Source organism: Fusarium redolens (genome assembly GCF_020744475.1).
Source record: "Fusarium redolens strain MPI-CAGE-AT-0023 chromosome Unknown BKA55scaffold_10, whole genome shotgun sequence".
In the NCBI taxonomy this organism is placed as follows: Eukaryota; Fungi; Ascomycota; class Sordariomycetes; order Hypocreales; family Nectriaceae; genus Fusarium; species Fusarium redolens.
The window spans coordinates 24,650-50,816 of NW_025763673.1; the positions used below are offsets into that span (position 1 = coordinate 24,650).

General features: G+C 45.1%; 6 protein-coding genes across 6 annotated transcripts; 4 read left to right on the forward strand and 2 right to left on the reverse strand.

Moving 5' to 3' along the window:
• Positions 1-868: 868 nt before the first annotated feature.
• Positions 869-1,372, forward strand: BKA55DRAFT_691271 (uncharacterized protein; the record flags this gene model as incomplete). Its single annotated transcript, XM_046199642.1, has 1 exon — positions 869-1,372. One exon carries the CDS (start codon positions 869-871, stop codon positions 1,370-1,372), a length of 504 nt encoding a protein of 167 aa, XP_046047822.1.
• Positions 1,373-4,085: 2,713 nt separating this feature from the next.
• Positions 4,086-4,989, forward strand: BKA55DRAFT_571110 (uncharacterized protein). Its single transcript, XM_046193051.1, has one exon. The coding sequence runs from the start codon at positions 4,309-4,311 to the stop codon at positions 4,699-4,701; it is 393 nt and encodes a 130-aa protein (XP_046047823.1). The 5' UTR covers positions 4,086-4,308; the 3' UTR covers positions 4,702-4,989.
• Positions 4,990-8,509: 3,520 nt separating this feature from the next.
• BKA55DRAFT_691276 (uncharacterized protein) lies at positions 8,510-11,668 on the forward strand (the record flags this gene model as incomplete). The annotated part of the gene is made up of 1 exon (XM_046199643.1): positions 8,510-11,668. The coding sequence occupies one exon, from the start codon at positions 8,510-8,512 to the stop codon at positions 11,666-11,668; it is 3,159 nt and encodes a 1,052-aa protein (XP_046047824.1).
• Positions 11,669-14,894: 3,226 nt separating this feature from the next.
• On the reverse strand, positions 14,895-16,166 carry BKA55DRAFT_540575 (uncharacterized protein; the record flags this gene model as incomplete). The annotated part of the gene is made up of 2 exons (XM_046190284.1): positions 14,895-15,110; positions 15,162-16,166. The coding sequence occupies 2 exons, from the start codon at positions 16,164-16,166 to the stop codon at positions 14,895-14,897; spliced, it is 1,221 nt and encodes a 406-aa protein (XP_046047825.1).
• Positions 16,167-16,497: 331 nt separating this feature from the next.
• BKA55DRAFT_514584 (uncharacterized protein) lies at positions 16,498-17,817 on the forward strand (the record flags this gene model as incomplete). The annotated part of the gene is made up of 3 exons (XM_046187974.1): positions 16,498-17,172; positions 17,230-17,447; positions 17,511-17,817. The coding sequence occupies 3 exons, from the start codon at positions 16,498-16,500 to the stop codon at positions 17,815-17,817; spliced, it is 1,200 nt and encodes a 399-aa protein (XP_046047826.1).
• Positions 17,818-19,767: 1,950 nt separating this feature from the next.
• BKA55DRAFT_515004 (uncharacterized protein) lies at positions 19,768-20,169 on the reverse strand (the record flags this gene model as incomplete). Its single annotated transcript, XM_046187997.1, has 1 exon — positions 19,768-20,169. A coding segment is annotated over one exon (402 nt), but the record flags the coding sequence as incomplete, so codon positions are not given.
• Positions 20,170-26,167: the final 5,998 nt, after the last annotated feature.

The following is a 26,167-nucleotide window of genomic DNA, read 5'->3' on the forward strand; positions in this document are numbered from 1 at the left end:
CTTGCTTTGTTCCTCTGGCTAAATCTACATCGTATCAGAGCGAGAGGTAGAAAAAAGGGGTGATCTACCTTCGTATTCGCCTCTACCTGAGACCCCGGCAGGCAAAGGTCCGGGACCAATCAGCTCGGCTGACCCCTGTAGCATCCGTGGCTTCCTAGGGAGAGTCACGCTTTCCGGAGCCGGAACATACAGATAATCCGGTGTATCTAGGGTAGCTGCTCTCCATTCAGATATATCAGATATACAGACGTTGTATTTGAATTGATTGATCTGATTGATATATCTGATTGTTAATCTGATCTGACGGCAGCCCTGAACCCAGCGCAGGCCGAAGGGTTCAACATGGTCCAGTAACGCGAGGTTATAGTCACCAGGGACACCGTGGACTGACCTGACACCTAGCTGGTGTAGGCGAGTAAAGAGGTAGTCAGCGAGCTTGATGGCTGGTGCCACAGACGCCATTGTGGCTGAGAAGGGGAGTGTTGTGAGTGAGAAAATTAGTTGAACCGAACAATGAAGGGGGAGTACTCATACTGAGCCAGTGATATATCAGATAGTCAAATAAATCAACCTGTCTATAAAGGTCTCGAGTCCGATCTAAGCACGATCGCCGTTATCTTACTCCGAAGGCACAAAACAAGCGTACTCCGATGTGCCAACATCCATACGGCTACTCCAAAGCTATTACTCCGGACCACTAACACGACAAGGAAAAAAGCAGCAATTTAACCTCTCGCTTGGGTATTTCTCACGCACTCTCCTCCAGGTCACTGGTCTTCTTGCATCGACACTTCACACATCATTTTCTTTTTCCTACCAAATTCACTCAACCGCTGCCATATTCTAAACGCCATCTTCAATAACCACCATGCTCAGAAGCAAACTCGCGGAGATCGATAACAAACGGGCGGCATCGCAATCTCTGCCCAAAGGCAGCGCGCCATATACATGTTCAACCTTCTTCAAGGTCCAGCAGCCTGGCGGAAACCCCAAAGCTAGAAGCTGGGATCACCGCTTCAGCAAAGACAGTCAGCAGCAGCAGAAATCTCCGTTGAAGGCGGCCGCGAGAGCGGCCCATTCGGATATGATAAGCTTGGGAACTGCACGGCCGTGGCCGGAATATTTCCCGTGGAAGTCTCTGGAAATGCTTTGCCCAGGACCCAAAGCCTTGGGCTCTACTGTCTCGATGCGTTGCGTCAAACGAGAGGATGAGTATGATCTTGACACTGTCATGAACTATGGATACGCAGGAGGGTCGCCTCAGGTACTCCGCTGGGTGACTGAGCATAAGTCGCCCACCCTAGTTTTGGCCCACCCCTGGCTTTGGCCCGCTCTATTTAGCCTACATCGCACAACTGGTATATCGACGTAACTAGGTCGCAACAAAGTCAAATTAAATGGTAAAAATACAAGGAAAATCGCATTTTGGTGCTCTTTAGTCGCTTTCTTCTTCTGCACTTGAATCTCGCTCCATATAGTATTTTGTTGGTCGCCGATTGCGTGCCGACCGTCGAGCCAGTGCCGGCTCCTCTTCCGACTCAGAGCTACTCTCCCCCTCCACGATAATGACCTCTTGTACCGCGTTTCTTGCCTTCCGAACACGTTGTTGAGGCTCTCGATTAGCTTGCGCAAGTATCTGCGCAAGGCTTGCAAAGCGTTCGTTCGGACCTTGGACGATCTTACGACGTTTAGTCGGTTTTGCCTGGGCGAGTTGCACCCGCAAGCGTTCGATCTCACGGTCCCTTAGTATAACCTCTATCGCAACCTTATCCAACGCCGCAGCGGCTTTTCGAATAGACAGTCGTGAAGTGGGAGAGCTGCTCTTCTCGGCAAATAGCTTTACGACGTCGCCGCCGCGTTTTGGTGTTAAAATATCCGAGGTGATACGTAGTGGTATAGCTGGCCGTTTAGCCACTACGACCCATCGAGAATTTAGAGGTTTGGCTACGCTTTTAGGGTATAAGCCTGTCGCCTTCCACCCAGATTGAACGTTTTCCTTTCGAAGACCAATTTCTCGAGCTTTCGCATAAAATTCGAGAAAGTTTGCCTTTCTAACCTTTGTCGCATCTGTCAAAGCCGTATGCTCCCCAATTAACCTACGATAGGCCGTTTTTAAACTGGAAAAGCAGCCGAGATCCAAGGGCTGGAGGACATGGGAAGTATGAGCAGGGAAAAAGAGTAAGTGAACGTTATTTAGGTAACACATAGTCATAAATTCGTCCGAGGTATAACTGCCGTGACCGTCGACGATGAGTAGGCGACCACCGGCTGGATCCTCAGGTTGCGTTTGGGGTAAAAACACCTTCCCTAGCCACTCGACAGCAATATCATTGCTTGTCCACCCGTTTTCCGAAGAGGTAACATGCCAGCCAGGATGCTTAGCTAGGAAATCCTTCTTGAACCATTATTCTTGGATACTTTTGGCCTTGAAGATGACCAGGGGGTTCAAAGCGACCCCGAGCGCCGAGATGCACTCCACAATAGACGTCCAAGTCCAGGCATTTATCGTTTTGACTGGTACCGTGTTAGGGTTCTCCTGCGAGGAGCCGATAACAAGCCCGTTAATGCCTTGGCCCTCCATAATGCCGCCCTCGTCGGCGTTGTACCTCCGCCGGGGAGGGATCCAGCTCACAGTCTCGTATAGGTTGAACAGGTGCCTGATATTATCCGGAGTGGCCGCATTTATACGTTTCTAGTCAGTTCGACGGCCTAATTTTGTCTTGACGGCCAAATGGCGCTCCATGAAGTGACTGGACCACTTCCTCCCTAGGGGCTTGTGGTCACCTTGTTGTTTAAGCACGCTGCTAGCGATTGCTCGCACTTGTGCGTGTGTTGGCGCGTAACCGAGGGCCTCCTGCCGCAAAATCCATTGCTTAAGATGTTCTTCTTGATTGGCTGTGAGCCGCTGTTGGTCGTCGTGTGCCGTACGTTGAGGTTGGGGCACCATTAAGGCGGGCACGAAGTGTCCCTCTTGGTGCACCATGGCGTGTGGCAGCGGTCCTAACGACAACCCCATTCCTGACGTCCACGATGGCGTTTTGTAGGTCCTGCTCTGTATATTCACGTATTTTGAACCCGGAGAAGAAAATATAAAAGAAAGCAAGTCAATTGGAGAAAAATTCGATTTTTGACAATTTATCGTAGGTGGTAGCGCTGATCTGACGCGTGGGACGGAGCGCGTTTGTGGGGCGGACCAAAGCCAGGGGTGGGCCATAACTAGGGTGGGCGACTTAACTCTAACTCATAACTCTAACTCATAAAACTCATATTAGTTGAGTCTGAGTTATTGGTGCTAACTCATGAGTTAACTCATAAACTCATAACGGCGTTCCCAGCGTATGATTGGTCCGCTTTATAATTTAATCTAATCTAATCTATCGCAACCCCTCTATGTTCAGAATTGTCACATCCAATAGACCGGAGGGTCATACACTTGATCAAACCGGAAGGAAGGTCTTCCAGCAGTGCAGGCAGGCTGTTCAGACCGGCAGCCCGGAAGTCCGGACTTCCCGTCAGTGGTTGGTATCACCCATGTCTCCCAAAAAGCAAGTTCTTCAACACAACGGCCCCGGAGGACCAATTCATCTTATGTATAAGAAACCGACCTGTTTCCACTCATTAGATAGAGAAATCAAGGGCTTCTATCCCTATGATCGAGATCCATCAGAGATTGACAAGAATTTCAAGGTAAAAAACAAAAAAGTCTTCCCAGTAGCTACGGCAGTTTCTAGGACGACTTATCGGCAGACTCTTCATCGCCTCGATCCATTATCTACAGTGATCGGAATGGTCTGGTATGGTCTGGTATGGGGGGTCAAACCAAACCATACCAGATGCTTACATAATAACCGGTATGGTATTACCGGTAAGACCAATAATACCATTAAGGATGCCAAGACTTTTAAGAATGACGTCGAAAAGCTATAGAAGGGTGAAAGAAAGTGTACTATACATGTGATGAGCCCAGACGGGCTGCTTTCTTTGTGGCCTTTTCGCGGTTCAAGTACGTGATGTTGTCTTGTACAAATTCGTCCGGAGGCTCGGGATACTGAAGGGGAGCAGGCGACGGTGTAGGAGTCTTGAAGGATAATGGCGTTGAGCCTGTAGCCAAAGAGGACGGCGAGGTTGGAACTGGAGATTCCATAGGTGATACCTCAATACCGTAAATGGGCCAACTACGTGTTGTAGGATTGTAAGTTCTAAGCCGAGAAAATTCTTAACCTCGAGGCGCTAGCCAGTTTGGTCCATAACCCAGCCGCCTAGCGCCACCAACTCGGCCTATTTTTAGCCCATTTTAGCCTTACTGGTATGACTTGGTATACCGGTAATACCATGGTATTGAGATTTCTTCAAACCATACCAAGTCTTGGCGGTATTTACCATACCAATACCAACTCATACCAGACCATTCCGATCACTGATTATCTATACCATCAAGCCATCGCCATGGCATCCGAAACTTCGTCCATACCAAGGATACCATCTTCCGCCCCCAACTTCATCGATATTGAGAGATTTTTCACCAGAGAGAAGGCGAAGGCTCGCACTTTATATGTCTGCTTGTACTGTACGGCGAAGCCATGGAAGGATGGCTATAAGGGCAATGCGCGGCGCCATCTGAGGAATAATCATCCATATCTGATGGGGCTCTCTAGCCGGCAGAATCAATCTCAGCAATCGCTCGACGTATATATCACATAATCGACTACACCATCCGAAGCGGCATTGCGGAATGCCTTCAATCGACAGGCTTACATCGAAGCTCTTATCAGCCTTCCCACACGTCGCAGAGTGGTCTTTTCGATGGTTGGATGGGATGAGCTAAAGGACCTAGAACTAGCATGTAATCCTGCCATCGAGGATAGTCTGATTACCTCCCGACGTACAGTTATGCGCTACATCGCAGGTAGCTATGAGTTCTACGCTGCTCAGTTGGTCGAGTCCCTTCAATCTGCCATTTCGATAAAGACTTCTTCGTCGAGGTCCCCTTCCAGGAACGCCGTCGACACGTCCATCTGCTCAATCTCCCAGTCAAGACAGGCAGCAACGGTGAGGAGGATTCTCCAAGTCGCCGCTTTGGCAGCAGAGGCAAAGGTCTGGTTGTAGTCAAAGCCGAACTGTTATTCAAAGCCTCTGACCACCAGCCGCGCCTTGAACTTGTCCAGGTTGCCGTCCTCGTTTTTCTTGACCTTGAATACCCACTTGACGGTAAGTGGCCTATTGTGAGCTTGGTTGCGGTCCAGCATGCGCCAAGCTCCTTTCGTGAGGAGGCTGCGCAGCTCACTGTGTATTGCTCTGAGCCAATGCTCCCTTTGCGGACCTTGAAGCGCTTCAGTCATTGTTTTGGGCTCAGTGATCACCTCTTTTCGGAGATCGGGCAGCTTAGCTGATGTCATGGATGTTGTCGTCTGTCCATGCTGAAGATTGTTCACTTCAGACCTTTGTGGGCTTGGAGTCTTTGTCTGCTCCGTGACGGACTGTGGCCGGCTTGAGATGGGAGCTCCGTTCTTGCGGATTTCCGGCTCAACATCATGCTCAGTTTCGGTCAGGAGTTCTGTCTCCCTAACCTTTTCGTAGAATTTCACATTTGCAGAGCGGACGATCTGATGTCCCTTTCTGCGAGAGGGCACCCAGCAGGTGTAGATCTGTGAACCTTCCATGCATAGGTAGATTCCAGCCTCTCCAGGCTGGCGATCAATTCAACCATCAACTCAATCCCGTCAATTTTATGGAAGTTGAAGTCACGTGCATCAATTCAATCAATCCCATTTAACGCTCACATTGATTGATTCAATTCCACCTAGATGCTTTCAACGTTGACCATCGGTTGAAACTGTCGATAATGGCAGTGGTTCAGGGTAGCGCCCCATCCGTGTAGTCCCATGAGACGCGTCCACAAGATCCCTACTAATACTTTTGCCCCGTATTTTTGATGCACGTGCCAACTGCACCTAGCATTAGGGGTTTATGAACGCGTCTCAGCTGTCGTCGCGCCCTATTACCCTTGCAGGAAGATCATTGCCTGCATTCCATTCCTTTCCAAATCTTCAAATGGACGCTGTCAAGTGCCAGAGTCCCGACTGCAGCGCACCTAGTACTTCACCTAATAACTTGGATGCTTCGCCAGACGATTGGAAAGCCTTCGCATGGCATAAGTTTCCGGGTTTCTCGATTTCGGAACGCGCTGGCAGGCAGACCTCGTGGGTTTGGCAGCACGGCTTTTACATTCAAGCCCGTGGCTCTCCCACAAAGAGGAAATGGATTTGCAAGCATTGTCTCCGGAGGGTCAGGTCCAAGGTGACAGGCTTCACTGCGGTTGGCACACAGAATATCGAGAAACATCTGATCAGGGAGCACAGACTTGTCGACGAGTCCGAGAGGAGGAAGCCACCTGCTCTTTGGAAGGGAAAGCAGGAAAAGACACGCCCAAGAAACATTGTGGGAGGAAGAGTACAAATCACTACCGACTCTTTCGAATTCGGATGAAGAACCCCCATTCAAGCGTTTGAAGGCAATGAGTGCACTCGAAAGGCACTGAGCTCACAGGACTTCGTCTCTGGCAGGCAGGTGTTCTTGGGAAAGTCCACGGAGTAGGAGCCAAGACGAGTATGATCACTGGCTGTCGAGTGCCGACTCTAAGAACGACACTCTTGTGACAGATCCCATCCAATATTGGTGGGAGAGGCGGAGAGACTACCCTCGACTTTCGCGAATGGCCCTTGACCTACTACCAATACCGTCTATGTCGGCAGAGTGCGAGCGTTTGTTTGGTGTTGCTGAGCAAATGGTGCCACCGCTGCGGACTCGATTGGAAGCTAGCACGATAGGAATCGCACAGACACTGAGGCCATGGGTGCGGAATGGCCTAGTCGACGCGGCTGATAGCTTGATTGATGTGTCAGAAGAGGTTGGAAATAGCGTTATATGGGAGGCAGAGGAGGATGACCTAGACGCTGGGAAGTGAGCATTGGGGGACTCGACGCGCGTGTGATGTTCAACATGTTCAATTCAACGCCATCAATTCAACCTGGAGATGCAGTGGTTCAACTCCACGGACCAAATGCTGAGTAAGCTGTCAACGCAACGCCACGCGAGGACGAAATTGATGGAATTGAATTGATCGCCAGCCTGAGCCTCTCCTCTTGGACCAAACTTGTGTGATCTCAATCTTCGTTCCTGCGGTATGTGTATCGTGACTTGGGAGCCACAGATTCGTTCTCCGGAGAGATCCGGCTTATTGTCTTGTCCGGGGAAGGCTTCATTGAGAAAGCTTTCCATGGGCGTGAGGCCATCAATTGCCCTGGTGGCTGTCACGTTTGTCTTGCGCACCATATCTTCCAGGACCAATGGCCAGAGCTCTATCGGGATTCTTTCCGATTCCATGGTTGCTCTGACTTTGTCAAAGATGATGCGGTTAGAGCGCTCAGCAACTCCGTTAAATTCAGGAGTATACGGTGTCGTCTTGATGATCTTGACGCCGTGGGTGTACTCGAGGTTCTTGAGAGACGCACCATAGAGCTCAGAGCCGCCATCCATCTGGATTGCGTACACTCGGATGCCATACTGAGTTCGTATCTTGGAGATGAGCTGGCCTAGAACTTCCGAAGCCATTCCCTTCCTCGTGAATGTGTAGGCCCATCTCATTCGATGCCTGTCATCTGTGGCAATCTGTTGAATGTTGGAGGGTTCACCCTCAACTTCAGGATTAAGGTTCAGGATTAAAGTTTGAAGTCCTAAACTTAGATCGTAGGACTTTCATCTAGGACTTTCTAGGACTCAAGTCCTAGAAGGAACCAGTCGAAGATATAAGGTCTCAATAGTCCTTCGATTGCGACAGAATAAAGAAATACACATGATTCACCTTAATATCTGACAGTTTGTCTCAAGGTGGTAGGGCAGGGAGAGATGTAGATGAGGGGCAACAAACTTGCGCTGCGACGCGTAATCCAAGATCGCTGTCTCAATGTTGAAACGCGCCGCGATGTGGTATTTTCCATGGCGCCGTTCAATTGTAATAATCGGGTCAAGAATCGCGAGTGATGCATATGGTGGTCGTTTGTGCGTGCGAGGTCCGGTAGAGGTCATATTTTGGAGGTGGTAGATGGTGAAGCCCTCCACTGCCTGGTTTCGTGCCGGTGCATCCATCGTGGAAGTGAAAGCCTACTGTGTGCGTGAGTTGGATATCTATTTCGCTTTCGCGCTGACGGTGCCGAATGTAGGTTTATAAGGTTGAGGGGTTATTAAAGTTACGCTGGGCGAGTATAAGATTTCAGCCGCAGGTCTCAATTGCAAATAACGCATCTGGCTCACTGTGAAGCAGCTTCATACCCCAATACAAAGGCGATGAGGGAGTCCAATGAGAGGCGGCCACGTCTGTGTCGGCGCTTCAGCTCATTCAACCACTGAGAGCTGCAAGCTTTTGGTGACAAAACTACCGTAGAACATCGCGCACACTCAGTCCCAGACATTTTCATAACATGATCGCGAGGACGATCGTGGGCTAGGCAAGATGTCATTAATACGCATATTTCGAAGACTTAAAGCCAAAGGTCCCGCTGTAAGCGAGCGCTCACATGACATGCCCATAGATCCCAGCTCATTTCTAAAGCAAAAGCCTGTTAGGCGCATCTCGACAGCCCATGCAGCTTACGGTCCAGATACAATCGCAAGCCTGGTAAGGCAGACGACGCCGTCTAGCCCCCGCTCAAAATATTCATCATCAAATGAAGACGAACACGATTCGGATCATTCAAGCGATGATAACGACAGCCTAGACTCCTTTATCGAAGCGAACTACAATGAGTTTGGTTGCAGCATGGTCGATAACGCGCAATTGGATTCCAAGGACCGAGAACGCGTCCGCCAAGTGCTCTCGAGCCAACCGAACCTGGTCTTCAGCGCTGATGCAGTGCGGCATGTAGCTAGAACCTGGGATGCGGAAATGATGAATTTTCTAATCAATGCGCAGGGACCCAAGGTTCATCTAACGTGCCGAGTTGTCGAAGCGGTGCTTTTGAATAAGAACTATGGCATGGAGGTAATGGCGAGTTTACAGGAACGTGGCGCGGCCATAAAGATCACGAGTTCTGTAGTTGTTGCTCCGTATGAGAATAGGCTATGTGGGAGGGATATCTTGATGCAACTGCTTTGCGATCCTGGCGTATCTGTTGGGACTGAAGCTGTGGAGGTGATTGCTGCACTTTTTGATGTTGAGGTGGTGAGGGTCTTGCGGAGCAGGTCGGGCATCAAGATTACCGACAAGGCTCTGGTCGCCGCTGCTCACAACCTAGAGGGATTATGCATTCTTGAGATGTTACTTGATTATAAGGATGAGGTGAAAATGTTGGAAGACGTCGCTGTGGCAGCAGCAGGGAATGAAAACACCGGGTGGAAGATGATACAGCTTCTCATCGACCGTACGGGGAAGATACCAAAATCAGAGAGGATATGGGAGTCCGCCGCGGGAAACAAAAACCACGGAAACAAAATAACGGGCATCCTCTTTCAACATCAAGGGAAAGTGCTTGCGACTGAAGACATTATCGTGGCTGCTGCCAGTAATAACATGACCGGGAAGCTGGTTATTGACTTTCTGTTCGAACACGTTGAACAAATAGAGCTCACAGACGTGATAATAATGGCTGTCAGTGACAACTGGCACCATATCACCGAGATCATTGACATGCTGCTCAACAAGAGCACAAACGAGATCCAAATGACGGCGCGCATAGTTCCGAGTCTTACCAAAGACCCGCCGCCAGGGATGGAGGAGAATGTCAGATCTAGAATGTGTGATACGATCTTCTATCTTTTGAACGGCAAGTTTAAGGACCGAGTTTCGTTTACGACTGATGCACTTGTCCAAATTATGGCGTGCGGTACGCTCGACCTGATATCCGACCTGCTAGACTCACTCGGTGAGAAAATATCAATCACTGAGAAGATGATAGAAGCAGTTGCAGGAGGAGATGGTTACCGTGGTACCGACAAGATTGTGCAGCGCCTGTTCGAACATAATCCCTCCGTTAAAATAAATGAGAGGACAGTTATTCTTGCCGCGCAAGGAATCACGGGGAGTAAACTCCTTAGAACTCTTTTCAACCACGATAGCATGTTGCGAGTTCCCCCCGAAGCAATCGAAACAGCTGCAGAGGACAGAAGCTGGGCAAGCGAATTGGTTGCAGTTCTTCTTGATCAGGACCCCACAGTTCTGATCACAGAAAAGGCCGTAGTAGCAGCGGCACGGGATTCGTACGAACCTTACACCTTAGACCTCTTCATTTCCAGATGTAAAGGCGAGATTAGGTTAACTTTACAGACACCGTACCCGCGCCCTCTCTTAGTCGAGTTCGTCAAGCGGATCCTAGCAGAGCCACATGAAACTCACGTCATTGGACCTCCTTTGGAGGAAGCTGTGAAGATAGACGATCCGGAGATTGTGGCACATATATTGAGAAATGAAGAGCAACCTCGCCGTTTATCAGCCCAAGAGGCAGCTGGTGCTGTCGGTAACGAGTCTGCAGGAAAGGAAATAACGCAAATGCTCCTTGCCCATGGCTTCCAGATTGAAATCTCAGAATCAGTTGTTCGCAGCGCAGCTCTCATTCACAAAGAAGGCTACCAGATAATGGAACTCCTTATTGGCGACACTGAGAGAGTCGGGGTGGCTCAAACAGACGCAGAGGCGATTGCCGCCTTGATGCCTGCCGAAATAGTACGGCTTCTGTTTGAGACGCGGCAAGATATCAGAGTAACCACGAGAGTTCTTGAACAAGCTGCAAAAAATGGCCCGAAGACCTTGGCCGTTCTCATCGAAGTCTTGGGCGAATACCCACCCATTACCGACGACATTCTCCAAGCTGCAGCATCCAATGTCCAGTCTCTACATTGGCTCTACGACAATTATGGCGACGACGTCGAATTCACACAGAAGGCGGTTGAGATCGCAGCTGGAAACTCGACGGGGATGGAACTCCAGGCTATGTTAAAGCGATGGGGTAATTCAGTTCGTATAACAACAAAAGTGATGGAAGCTGTTGCAACCACCTACTGGGTCTGCGACAAGGTGAGTATGCTCTTCGAGATGCGTCCCCGTGAAGTCTGTCTCTCGGACGATTTCTGGATCGCATTCGCCGGGAGCAAGGATGCGTACCGGGCAGAGGAAACCCTGAAGAAGCTTGCCGGATACTGCGATTGTATTCGCATTACAGCCGATCTGGTCACTGCCGCTTTGAAGTGCGGCGTTTTAGGGGACGGGGAATCTCTATTGAAGACGCTTCTACGCAACAACAAGACCCGCGTCACTGCGAGCGGAGTAGAAGCCATTGCGAGGTCATTTGACCGAGACATGCTCTCTTTACTATTCGAACGTCATGGACGGTATATCCATGTTACTGAGCGGACTTTGGAGGCTGCAGCGGAGAACGAACATTCCGGATGGGGGATTGTCGAGTTTCTTGTCCGCACGCAAGACAAATCGCGTTCTTGGTGTACTGGCCGGGTTGTCGAAGCAGCTGCACGAAATTCACAGGCTGGAAGAGACATTCTTGAGCTGCTTCTGTGTGAGTACCCAGAGTCGCATTTTACAACACCAGAGGTACTTATAGCAGCTAAGGAGAATCCTAATAGGGATATAAGTAGTGAAGTTATTAATTTACTTTTTAGTTAATAAGAAGATACTATTGGTTAATTACTAAAGAGAATATTATATTATTAACTTAAGTTAATATATTATTTAATTAAGCACTTTATATTATTAAATAATAAACTTATAAAAAAGAAATTTAATAAATTTAATTTTATAATTATTTTAATAAAAATTAAATACTACTATTAAATATATCTATATTTCTTTTTAATTTACATATTAGCCTTAAAAGGTATATTTAAATATCTAATAATATTAATAATTAAATAGGGTTTTTAATTTTAATATTTATTAATTTATATTAAAAAGTAATTACTTATTACTTTATCCTAGTATTACTTAAGATGATAGTATTATATATATAATACTTATAATATCTATTAATAATTTAAATATTTAAAATATCTTTTAAAGTCTTTTTTAATATAACGTGTTTGATAAGCGAGTTGACCAGACAAGTGAGTTGATCACTCTTATTTCCACCTTAAATCCGGTTTTTAAAATAATCTTTAAAAATCCAAGTTAAGCTTAAAATAGCTATAATTTTTATAGCTTCTATATAAGTCTTAAAATAAGCTATATTAATTTTCTGAGATCTTTTAAAAAACTATATGTAGCTATAGACCTTAAAACCTATTTATACTGTATTTTATACTGTATAATTAAGCTTTTCTATATAAAGTAAAATAGCTAAAAATCTTTAAAAATTACTATTTAATAAGTTGAACTAACGTGGTTGATAAGCGAGTGAGTCAGACAAGCAAGTGAGTCAGCTTAACCTATACCTTAAAAGCTACTTTTAAAAAGCCTATATAAAATTCAAGCTAAGCCTAAAATAGCTAGAATTAAGATATTATATATTTAACTATGTAAAAAAGCTTCTTACTAAATTAAAGAATTGTATTTAATTTATTATATAAGTAAAAAAAAAAAGCTTATTTACACTACTTACACTGTGTAAATAAGCTTTTCTATATAAAATAAAATAGCTAAAAATTTAAAAAAAATATTTCTATAAATAAATAGCTACATATTATGTAAAAACAGTTTTTCTAGATTCTTAGCTATTTTATTTAAGGTAGCTAGGCACTATAGGGTAGGCTATTTTTAGCTGTACAGTGCGCTGACTCACTCGCTTGTCTGACTCACTCGCTTATCAACCACGTTATACTATTAGTAAAAATATTTTTTTCAGACATTTAGCTATTTTATTTATAGCCTAAGAATGCTATAGGGTAGGGTGTTTATAGTTATACAGTGCAGTGATCAACTCGCTTGTTTGGTCAACTCGCTTATCAAACACGTTAAATTTATTTTTTAAAAGTAAACGCGAATACGCTGCTCCCATTTCCCTATTAGCCCATGTGCCTAATCACTTGGCGCAGATCTTTGCCTAAAGCGGCGTGTCTTGCGTGGTGGGGTATCACAAATGCAACGGGGCTCTCAGTCAGCTACGTGAACAGAATCGCCACCTGCCATTATTCGAGCTGTTGTATGCAGCTATACTAATCGGATCACTTTTCAACAAATACAAAGGCGTTTTCGTCCAAACGGCCACCGCAGCAGCAGTGGGGGTTAGCAACAAGGTTGTCCATCGTCACGTCATGGAGCTAGCGTAGCTCTTCCATCGGCTGCAGAGATCTACACCGGGGCGGGCCGATCTAGACTAAAATAATATAATACTGAGGCGTAGAGCAGGGCCAAGACGGAGTTGATGGCTTCCGAGGGTTACACAACATAATTCAAGGATGACTGTAGTGGTACACGTAGGCACGACCCGCTATTTGCTTTCCAGGGGGTTGAAAATATGCAGCTATCTCCCTTTCCATCCATGTCCGGTGCAGCCATACAACCACAATCCTATTTTGACGAATCATAATGTGGCTGCTCTTTTCGCAAAGGAAGGGAAATGAGGAAACATGGAAAGCACTTCAACCCTACTCAAGGGATCGCCACAGCACAGACTAATACCCATCAAGTTTGGTATGCATAGCATAACAGGGATGTTTTTCTGCTGATTTACCTCGTCCTGCTTCTTTTGCAGTCTAATTGGTTAATATTTCCGTGCTCAAGCTAACAAGCCAATAACTACCTTCAAATAGAAGGCCACATTTTGAAGACTGCTAATTTTGAATCGTTAGATGCACCAACTAGAGTGCTTCTCGATGTCCTTTTTCTTGCCGGATCATTAGCAAACTCTCTCCGTCCCAGGTTAGATTTATTAGCTGTGATAGGGCAGTAGGATGATCTCGCGGTGATTATGAACAGCCAATCTGCCTGAAGGTCTCTGTCTGGTCTTAAGTTATGCAGATCAAGACTTAGGATTATTCAGGCTGGAATACACTACGCAAAGATTGGTACGTTCTTAACATTTAGAGACCCTAATTATAAGAGTACAGAAAACCAAATCGGCTAAAAATGAAAGAAATAAGGTCGGAATTTTGATAAAAATCAAGCCTCGATGTTACCAAAAATTGACTAGCAGTAGATAAAATGGCAGTAAGCATACTTTTCGCAAATAAATTCCAATTAATACGCTCTGTTTCTACATCGAATTTTGTAAGCAGGTCAAGCCATGTTTCTAGCTATAGGGTAGCATATCCCCGGAAACCCGGCTTTCAGTACCTTTCACATCCGCCGATATCATTACATAAGGTTATTATAATAATATAAATCGGCTTGGAATGATTTTCACATATATGAATTAGTAAATATCTTCTGTAAGTAATGGAAAGTCTATCTAGCTAAAAATAGGGCCACTCATCAGGATAACGATAAAAAACCCGCTCATATAGTGCGATTACTAACCACTTGGGCACTTAATGTTCATATGAGATTAACATCGTAAACTTATATGCTTCTAAGACTGAAGAATCTTCGAGCAAAAGAATTTATAGACTATAAGTTAGTGAAGTTAGAATATCTAGAAACGGTGGTGGTAGGTGCGTAGAGTCATACCACCCTAGCTATCACGACAATATGCTGAAGCACCACTTGTTATCTGCTATTTAAGTTGGGTATCGTGGGTAATTATTACAGCTCGACTCAGCAAATAATAGTATGGACAGTGGGACTGAGGCTCCTTGAAGAGTCTGATAACAGCGTCTCAGCAAAATAGGCGTGAACTCATCACTGTCCCGGGCGTTTGGATCAGCTCCATTCTCCAGCAGAAAAGCCAGCGTCTCGTCATGGCCCTTAATTCGGCCGAAAAATGTGCTGGTGGCTTTGAACCCTAAGTCGAATTTGCCTACTGGATTTGGTCAGAAGTTCCAAAGACCTTGTCCAACATATCCGTAGCTGCAGAAGCAGATGAAAGCGGTATCTCCGAGCACGATATGATCACTGGATCAGCATGGAAGGCTTGAGATGGATCGTCAAACTTGTTTAAAAATGACGCTTGAAAACGAGCAGTAAATGTCCAAAGGCGTGTTAATTTGTTGGTACTCGTGGCTAACACATGAACCTGATGCGAGAGGGTTTAGTAACAGAGGCTACATTCGGGTAATATACTGACCTGCGTGAAAGAGGCTATAGGGTCTGTTGTATGTGATAATTTTGTCCTTGCGTCCAACTCTAGCGTGGAAGTTGATGCCTTTGTAGCGTTGTGTGTTGCACAAGATCTCCGTTTCTCCTGTGCCAAAGCCACCAGGACCGCCAAAATGAAGGGATCATATTGTCTTGCAGAAGGCCGTATTTGGCGTAACTTTGCTTCGAGAATCGCTTTCACGGGCTCGTTTTTAGGCCATTTCTGAAATAGTCTACGATATGACCTCGTGTAGACTGTGTTGGCTCGAAGTGATTCGATCCGGTCAAGATCGAGATAAGCCACGGAGGCGTGTGAACGCGAGAATGCATCCACTTGAAACGGCACTTCGTCATGCGGGCCATACCTGAGTAGTAGAGCATCACCCTCACGAGAATTTTGACCAGGTTGGTGGTGGAAGCCGTAAGCAGCCATCAGATCTTCGATAGCCCAACCCCGGAGTTTGTCGTTGTTGGAATGCGATCGCAACGATACTAAAGCCTTTTTGATATTTTGGGATGGTGCATTTCTCTGAGTCTGCACGCTCTGCTGTAAATTTCTATTGGTGACATCGTTCAAAGGAACCCTCGACACCTGGCTTTGATCAACAAATTGACAGTCGAGAAGATCAAGGTGCTGTAAAGTCCATTGCAACGGATGAACATACAGACGTTGTCGGTGCCGTCGAATCAGATCATGTAGAGACAACATCGAGGGCCTTAGGTTTGAGAAAGACGTGACATGCTCCTCACCCGCATTATCATTCTCCTTGGGGACTTGAAATGGCGCTTGGAAGTCGCGTGGAATTCGTGGGCGGTCATTGCAGGAGACATGTCTTTGTTTTGAAGGATTTGGAAGAGATTTTTCGGCTTTTCTCTTCCTCGTTTGGGTGAACGAGAGCGCATCTACACTATCCGGTAGATGGTCATCCTTCTTTGTGGAGATAGTAGAGCTCGTAGGGGTTTGACGTTGTGTTGACCGTGTCGGCACTGCCATATTGAAATGAGGATGAAGACGCGTTTGATTGCGCGACAGGCTTGCAAAGGCTAAAAATATCGCTTCTGTCACAAGCGGGGCGAAGCATTAGTCAGTGAGCCTTCGATGTCTTACCAATTTTGTGATTGGTCAGGCTGACCTCAATGAAGTGCGGGGTCCTGTTCGTGCTCCTCCTGTTCGTCCGTTTAAATTAGCTCACTGTCATTCGTAAGGAAGAAAAGCAGGGCTCTTTTAATACTCTCTTGTACACTCGATTTAGTAAATATAGCTGCGGTGCACAAGAACCTATAGCAATAGCTTTACGAACTCTATAGTCACCAATCGCTTGATCATGCCGAACCATTTATACACTCCTCGCTCCCGCGAAGATCACCAAGCTATCTCTGATGCACATGGAGGATTGCGTGTGTTTTGGCAGCTTACGACTGACGAGCTTCGCAGCTCTGCAAGTAAGTGGAATGTTCGACATCTTATCGCTTATCGTCTCTTGATAAATCCTTTGGAATGGAAGACATTGCCATGTCTTAATGATCATAACGAGTCCTGCTCTCTTTGTAATCCGGAGCTTACTCATCAAAACCTTGATTGGGGAATTGTACAGTCTCTCGTGGGTTCCAATCCGGATGGCATAACAACCAAATCCGACAGCGAGCTCTTGAGCTTGCCGCTTGGTCAGTTCTGGGTAGATCTGGCTCGTGCGATTCGGCACGACCGAGATGTCGAACCAAGACTACACCCTCAGCGGGATAGAAGAATGGTGCAAAAAGAAGGATACCAGAACTCATCAACTGTAATTCACGGCTCGTCCTCGCCTACGATACCTTCCTCATCTGAATATGAATTCGAGATGGGTTTAGAAAGAGAGGACATAGACAAGGATGAACACGATGCACGACGGACAAGACCTGAAGAGGTCACTATAAGACTTGTGATAAGTTTTTTAGAACACGCACTTCTCCGATGTCTGCTTCAACATAACTTGCGCGACACAGAAGTACGACCCAGGGTTGAGCGCAAAAAGACTGAGTACAGACTCAGCAATCTCGTCACCATTAAAGCCGAGGATGATGGGGGAATATGCAAAATGCGAAAAAGATATGGGTTCTGGGAGGTGGAGCATCCTTATCAAGCTTTGCTCGAAGCAAAGAGGGTCTTCAAAGATATTGAGTTCAATGAGAAGGAGAATAAGCATGTCCCAGTACTGTCAAACGAATATCTAGCGCAGTATCTCGGCGAGGCTGTTATCACATGGGGAAGTAACCAACAACTCTTGGGAGACGGGTACGCCTCCCTCCTTATATTATTCTGAAGCCTCCACTACTGATGAACATTTGTGCCGTATAGGATATTTGTCGTTGCTGCCGTCGGGACTTTTGTACGATTCATTCGTTACGAATTTGGTTGCAACTATGCTGAGTATCTCAGTGCGACGACGCTTAATGGACAACTAGATATTATATCTGATCCAGGCAAAGATACATTTGTCCATATGCATGGCACTAGGTGGTTCAATATTCAGTCTAGCGAGGGGAGGCGAGGTGCACTTTGCTGTCTTCTCGCTTTGCACCGGTGGTTCGACCCTGGACTGGAGGGCGATAGCGATTTTGAGAGCGATGCTATGGAGTCGATTGATGGTCAAAGTCAAAGTTAATATACGGCTGCGAACAATGTCATCGCCAGGTAAGCCGATACCTGCCGCATTGCCGATGCTATACGCGCATGCTATGAAGCCTGATTCAGCAAAGCTGGCGAACTTGAGAAACTCCCAATTAAGATCTGCCCGGAACTCAGGTGTGAAACAGACTTCTATCGGAAACCCGCGACATAGGGCAGTCTCCAAATCGGGCATTATTCAAGTTTATTCCGCTAGGAACAAAGTCCCTAGTGCAGCAAGATGCCCGACCGTAAAGCACAGGGGTGTTTTACTTCCAGTCGCATAAACCTTGTGACGATATGGGACAGTTTATCCACGCTAGCCAAATTGGGGAATCATCACGTTCTCTAAAAACTGTGCTAATCCATAAAGAGAAATCGTCACGGTCGAACGGTAACGGCGATGTTTCTTGGGTTAACAAGTAGCTACAACAGAAATACAGACACAATCATGAAAAAATATATTTCTTCATACTTTGTGATAGTTAAGCTTTCGGAAAGAGTTATACAGGAAAACAAATTTTGTTTGTGGTCTTGAAAACCTAAGTGCTGATTCCCTCCTGGAGTGCACTCATAAACACGCGTGAGTAATGCGCCCGCAGACTGTCGATCGAAATGAGAAAACATAAGTTACCATAGTATGGTCATATGGGAATAGACGGGAGATAAACAAAGACGTGAGAAATAAACAGGGGTAGGCGACAATTAGGGGTACACGACAATTAGGAATAGAAGAGTAGGGGGGCAACCGACGAACAGGGGCAGGTGACGATCTAGAATAGAAGAGTAGAGGGACAAGAACCAGAAAGCTTCTGTGCAACGTTATTGATGGCCTCGCCGAACGTCCTGATCATGATGTGTGAAGCACTTAGCGATTTAATAAGTAAATTCTTAATATTTACTTAGTATTTCCTTTTACTTATTAATCATTTACTAAAGAGGTTAAGTAATTAGTAAAGAACTTATCCAGTTCATCCGCCCAGTAAGCTGGACCCAATTTCCTGTCTTGTACAACCACATTGGCATCATAGAGTATCTCTAACCAGTCTCTCTGATTGGCTCTCACAAAGCCTGGATCCCGGAACAGTTTCCTCACATAGAGAAATACTTGGCTTTCGTCTTCAGTCAGAACAGACTTTGCATCCGCAGGACAGTCATATGGACACGACTCCTTAGAGAAGTCGAGTTCGACGTGATTCATTGTGTTGGTCTCGCCCGCCTTGGAATCGTCCCAAAATTCAAGAAAGTTAAGCTGGGAATATTGATGCTTCTTGATCTCATTTGTTATTTTGACCTCGCCTGACTTGAGGTCGTTCCAGAATGAGAGAAAGCCAAGCTTGGAAAGCTGGCGTTTCGATTTGTCAGTCTGAAGTTGGCGAAACATAAACTCGTCGTAAGCAATCAGATGGAGTGGGTTTATTTTGACGCCAAACGCATTGAAGACCATGATTCCATCACCCTGACGCACGAATTCGATACCTAGCAATTTGTAACAAAGGAGAACACCCCGACGTAGAAAGCGGGAGCGTGATTCTTGCCAGCGGTAGATGGGAAAGGAACCATGATCGACAGTGATTGTAGCAATCCTGCCAATCCAGGGCAGGTCTAAGAGGAGAGGCCCCAGTAGCACCGCATGAAACATTCGCCCATTGAGACACAGCTGTTTAATCGATACAGCGTCAAGGTCGCATGAATCGTGCGAGCAAAGCTGTTTAGAGTCGAGTGCAGCAGTAATATTCACCTCAACGACTGTATCCTGGGCGCCGATTATGCCACGGATCGAGAGCTCAGGGCTCTCTGATATCGTTTCTGTATAAGGGCTACCCATGTGATGAACATTGAAAGGGTCGGGAAGGAAAATTGCCGAAATGGTCTTTCCAGGATATCGCTCAACACGAGCGATGGTCGGGTTCCAGTCCGAATTGTGGAAGACATCGACCAACGCTCCAAAGTCAGCAGCTGATATGTCGTCCATAGTTTCGAAATGAAACTGACTATCCACATTATATGCAAAAGCCACAAGTGGACCATAGAATCGACGGCTCAAAGGGCCAGCTAGAGCAAGGACTGTCTCATTGAAACCGTCCAGGTGGCCTTTCAATTCATGATAAGGCTCCCAGGAAGCAGTTTTGACCGCGTGCCCGAGAGTCTTTCCTTGCGTAGCATTATCCCGGCTGAGGGCACGAACGATCAGATTAAATTTATCTGGACCGCTATATCGTCCCTTCATCGCTGCCTTCCAACTGTAGATAGTCGAATGCATAATCACGAGCTCATCAGAGCCAAGCTTGTCTTTCTTGAAAACTCCCCAGCAGAACTCGGGACTTGATGCCTGATAGGGAAATATCATTACCCTGAAATGGTCCTTTGATGGTCGCGGTTCGCTGGAAAAAGATGATAGCTTTTTGCAAACCAGTTTGTGCATATCCCAATCACTGTGTTGGCAGTTGGCTGAGCAGTACTCGGCGTCGTGGCAGCCAGAACATCTGAGCGATCCCGGTTTTTGACAGACAATACATATGACCTCAGTCTTGGGGGCCGCTATATCGCATGGTGCAAGGTCCTGAGACAATTTCGGGGGAATCCCACTATCACGGAGATAAGAAGGAACGGCGACGGGCACCGTCATGGCGTTTGAAGGCCAAGGAGAGTTGGCCATTTTAGCTGCAGCTTGATTTATGGATAATTAAGAAAGGTGGAGAGGGATTGGGAAAAGTCAAAAAGCGTTGTCAGGTTTCTTGTAGGTAGTGTGGAGATAGCAGATCAGGGTCGGATACAACAACCAACAACAGCAGCTGATAGGCTATAGATAAGCCACAACTGCTATACCCTTGATATTAATATTAAGAATAAATTAAAGTCTAATATAAGAGAGCTGCACTGCCTTGAGGCTTGGGAGCTATAATAAAGATTTACTTATTAAATAGCTAAGTGTAAAGTTTCCCTGTGACGCCTTCCATTATCCTCTTATTATATTCCGGGGCCTTTTCAGGTTCTGTAGCAAATCGGACTATAAAGCCTGCTTCTTTAAAAGCAGCATAGGGGACAGCCGCCTCTGAAGAATCTGCCAGCTTCGCGTAATGCCAGGGCAATTTGTTAATTAATAAATTAAAATATAGTATTGAGCACTTGCACCTTCCGCTCCAAAACAACATGCTCTTTATGAAGTTTAGGGTGGGGTCATTGGGGTACAGATCGATCACACCAAAATTTGAGTGTAAAAGTCACGTGAGAGGAAATATTATTCTTAAAATTAATATTATATAGGATCTAGCTTAATAAGCAATTTATATAAAACTTTATAAATTTCTTTATAAAAAGGGCTATTTAAAGATATTTTTTTTATTTATATAGTATTTTTATAGAATTAAATAAATTAGTTTTTAATATATTCCTTAAGAAATTTTTTTTAAAAATTTAAGAATTTACTTGTGACGGTTGTGGTTTCCAAGGGATAAACTAGTCCGTTCTAGGTTTATGTTGGCAGATAACGTAGGGCGTGATGCTGAGCGGTGCGAAGTGTCACGTCTCTTAATGATCAAGTAATGCGTGTTAGGCTTATTGATGTAAAGAAGTCTTATTGATAGCTGGTGAGCTAAGTTCTATGAAAGTGCTAATGAATGTGTTCTATATACTAAGGGTAGCCTTGTGGCTCAGTAAAGAATGAGAGTGATCCGAGGGTTGGATCGCTGGGGATCGCTGGTGATCCATGGTGATCCAATCTTGGAGCGTCGTGATCCAAGTGATCCAATGGAATGGGATCGTTAATGGGAGAGATGATCCTGTTGTGATTGGTGGAAATTGTGGGGGCCACGTGACGTAGCCGCATGGGTCGTAACATTACTAAGAAATAAAACCTAAGTTTAAGCTATATATATAACTATTATAATTTTTATAGATTTTTTTACTTTATATATATAACTTAAATATATTAAATTTTATTGTTAAAAAACTCTATTTACTTTATATAAAAAGTAATAATTTATTATAAATTTTATTTTTAAATTTTAAAAGCTTAATTATAAGACTTATATAAGCTCTTTTAAGATACTTTAAGTATTTTTATTTTATTATATACATTATTATATAATAATAAAATTCTAAAAAAACTCTAATTAATATATAAAGCCATATATATTATTATTATTATATTTCTTAAAAAATAATCTTTTAAATATAAATAAAATTATAAATAAAAAAATATTATTATTTTTAAGATTTTTATAATATAATAATATTATAAAAAGTATCTTTTAATTTCTATATATTTTCTTTAATTATTAAAGATTTATTAAAAAATTATTATATTTATTTTAAAAGTCTTATTTTAAAGCTTATATAATATAATAAAATTAAAAACTAAAATTCTTATTTTTCTATAAAGCTTATAGTATATAAAAATACTTGTTTTAGATTTTTAACTATTTTATTTATTATCCTATTATTATATTTATATTTATTCTCTCTTATCTTATCAAGGCCTCCTGTCTCACCTTTTGTGCCTGTCTCAAGGTTTTGTGCCCAACTAAGCTTGCTTAGTTGGCCCCCCCCCGGCTCGAGCCAACGGGTACTGGGATATCTTCTTTGGTGTTCAGTCAAGCATGGCCCAAGACAAAGTCTAGCTGTTTTAGGACGTCGTTGTGGAATCTACGGGGATATCGTCCGGCTCAAGCCCTGGCGCTATTGGCTCATTCCTGGAGTAGATCACGATGCTATGGAGCCAGCAGGGATACCGTCCGCTCCAAGCCCTCCTCTCATTGGTTTTGCACCCGCAAAAGCGACTAGGGTGTAACGATAAGTGACAGGGCTGTAACGATATTTCGTAAGCAGTCTCTTTGAGCTGGGAAGCCATACCTGCACGACCGATGGTGCACCTAAGATCACGTGACCTTCGCACCACCGGTCGTGCGAATAATATCCGTCATGTAAGAGGCATAGGTGAGTGTACATATGTGGGTAAGTGTATTCATCTTTTATCTACGAAAATAGCTGTTATTTATAGAATTGAAGTAATATAATGGTTCATTGTAAGCTTAGCTGTTTAATGTATATTATATTATCTATCTGCAACGCATTGCTCTATCTTAGGGCTATAAAGAACGTACAATGCCTCATTACAACACCATAGCCGCTGCGGAAGCTATCCCCGCCTTGCTTAACTCCCTTGTTGAGGACCATATTATTGATAAAGCGGAAGTCATCGTGAAGGATTTGTAAGTCTTATTTATTAATTGCTATGATTGGGAGGGTAGAGTGTGTTAGATATATTAACATTTAGCCCTATATATGAGCTCAATTATAACTCTATTAAATTAAGCCATTAGATCACCGCACTTATACTCGAAGATTTGCCTTTCCTTTCTCTTTCTAATAATATATTATAATTGCATATGCCCTTAGTATTACAAATGTTAATACCGTGGGATCATACCTCTAGGCTATCTCCCTTGAAATATACTCTCTTGCAACATAATATCTCTCTCGGCTGCATCCCAGATATCTTGCATACCTCGCCGCCGTGAGAAAGGCTGCTCTGCCATCTCTATCTCTACGTTCTGTTCAACCCGATCGTTCTCAGCTCTATCCCAATCAAGATAACTCATCATCTCCTCTTTAGTCCAGTCTCTAGTGCCGTTTCCCACCTTGCAATGACTCCCCATTTGCTTATAGTCAAGGCACCAGTCATACTCTACTTTACTATAACGTAGAGGCAGCCCCATAGCCCTACGGTATTGTTGATTAGTCTTATAGGCTCCCCGAGGCAATGTAGTAAACCAGGCCTCTCGTGCTTCTTTATATCGTTGGAAGATGGCACGGGGATCATCAGCTCGCAATGCGGGCACTGCTATCGCATTTGCTGCAGGAACAGTTCCTGGTCTGGCTGCTGGAGGAGATAGTACACGAGTTGTTGTATGTGTTGTTGTATGTGTTGTTGTATAGGCTACAATCTCGGATACTATAGAGGATCCTGATGAGGATGATGGGGATAGTGAGCGGGTTACAGAGCGAGCTGTTGTATGTGTTATTGTATGCGTTGTTGTAGAGGCTTGAGTAGGAGCCAGTATCGTAGAGGTTTGGGTAGGAGCCTGCAATAGATGCTTGTAACGTAGGGGGCATGCTTTAGAGGTCATCATGTGGCCTTGCTGATGACATCTTGAACACTTTGGCGGTGCCTTTGGTTGTAGTGCCTTCTCAATACGCTCAAACGTGGAAGGCTCACGTTGTGTGCTTGTTGGTGGCAGCGTTGAACTAGCTGTTAGACGATCAAACTGCTTACGAGGCTCAATAAGGAACTGGGGGCTTCCTGGGCGTCGAAGATGCCAATGTGAGTGGAAATGATTCAGTAGAAGGGGCTGATTCTGCTCCAGTAAGGGCTGAAGGCTATGAGCACAAGGCAGACCAAGAGTCCTAGTGAATACCCCTGTACACACAGGAACCTCTTTCAATAGTCGTTCCCGTTGAGTCTCAACCTTCCGCAGGGCTTCATGTGATATCCAACCACGGATATTGCTGTATAATACCCTAGATTCGCGAATAGGGTTGCCAATATGCTGCCTGGCTTGATTTGCCTCAAGTTGACTAAGCTGGTTCATCAGAACAAGCTTGATGATCCTCCAGGCCTCAAAGAGATCAACTTGCGAGTGGTTTAAATGTAATTTGATAAGCGAATGAATGCCCTCAACCCGTGATGTAGCATATTGCTCGAAGTGAAGGTGAGTGTTGACCCAAGCCTTGACGAAGCTCTTCTTATAGAGATCTAGCCAGGTTTCCAGGATGTAGCCCACCTCGTTGATATAGTCAGGGATATAACGCTTCTTGAACTTCTCAAGCCTCTCGTTGTAGATATCCTCAGTCGTTGAGGCTACAATCTCATGCCAAAAGTTAAAGAACTCCTTCCACTCTTCAGACTCTCCTCCAAGAACTTGAGGATTGTCTTTACCTCGAGTAAATGCAGGCCTGCAATAGCTCTGAACTGCTTTATTGATATGCCATAGGCATAAGAATAGGGCTGAACCTGGGAAACAGGAGGAAACAGCATTCATACAAGCGAGGCACCGATCTGTAAGTATTACAGATGGAAGGCCTATGTTATGATCCTCATATACAGATCGTAACGCTTGAAGAGCCCAGGTAAAGTCACCCTCTTCCTCGCCACTGAGGAATGCAAATGCAATACAGAAGGTCCGTTGGCAAGCATCAACTCCAACTATATCAAGGAGAGGCATCTTGAACCTATTGGTCTTATATGTAGAGTCCAATATAAGCACTTCAGGATATGTTTTAAGGTATTCCAGTGACTTCGGATGTGCAAATAATACTGCTGTAACTCTACTGCTCTCATCAAGGCATATTCGATTCCAGAAGCCCTCGTCATTGAGCTGGTCTGCAAGGGCGTGAATGTTACTCTGGCCCTTAGAGAGATCTCGTCTGCCCTTCGCAATGCAATTGTAGATATCCTGCTGCGTAGCAAGTGTATTTGAGGTAATGCGTAAGAAGGATCCAATCTCCTTTGGCGCAATGCCGGCATTGGTGAGTTGATTGACTGTTATTTCCTCTTGGCGTGATAGCTGACGAAGTGTTGGATGTGCCACTTCACTGAAGCTTGGTTCATGATTGTGCTGACTGAAATGAGGTCCGGGACGATGCCTGAGACTCCATATGGTCTTACACAGGCTTTCCTTTGCTAATACAGAGAAGAGGCATCCTGTACGACGTGTTGTAGTTTGCCGACGGTCTGAAAGGGAGGGAATACGCCCTGCTCCACGGTCACAGTTGAAGATAACGTGAGTTCTTCCATTGGCAGTCTTCGAAGATCTCTTGATCACAAAGGCATAACCTCGTGGCGCTGCCCAAGCATTAATTGCTGAACGTAGTTCCTCCCGTGAGCTGTAGTGGCCTTCAGGAGGAAGAGCATCATCAGGGAATTGACGGTGAATGCCAATTGAGTCCATTATAGTAGAAGAAAGGCACAGCAAGTTGAATTGATGCTGCAGAAACTGTTGATCGTTGAATTGGGGTGCAAATTTACCCCTTTTCCATAAGGCCACCTATGCCTCTTACATGACGGATATTATTCGCACGACCGGTGGTGCGAAGGTCACGTGATCTTAGGTGCACCATCGGTCGTGCAGGTATGGCTTCCCCTTTGAGCTCGGACCATGCTTCCGTCTCGACACCAATTCGGATGCATTCTTTTACATATTTTCTGGCCAGAGGTGAATAAAAAATGGGTTTACGGATATAAATCACTTGAGTACTTTCTTCTATCGTTTGATGCAAGAATTCTGGGATGCATCGTGGTGGTTGAATTTTGGCAAAATAAAATACCTCTGTCGACTACCCGCGCG

Bases quoted from the DNA above. Each gene is read 5' to 3' on its own strand.
- BKA55DRAFT_571110 (XM_046193051.1), top strand. From the start codon at position 4,309: ATGACTTGGTATACCGGTAATACCATGGTATTGAGATTTCTTCAAACC.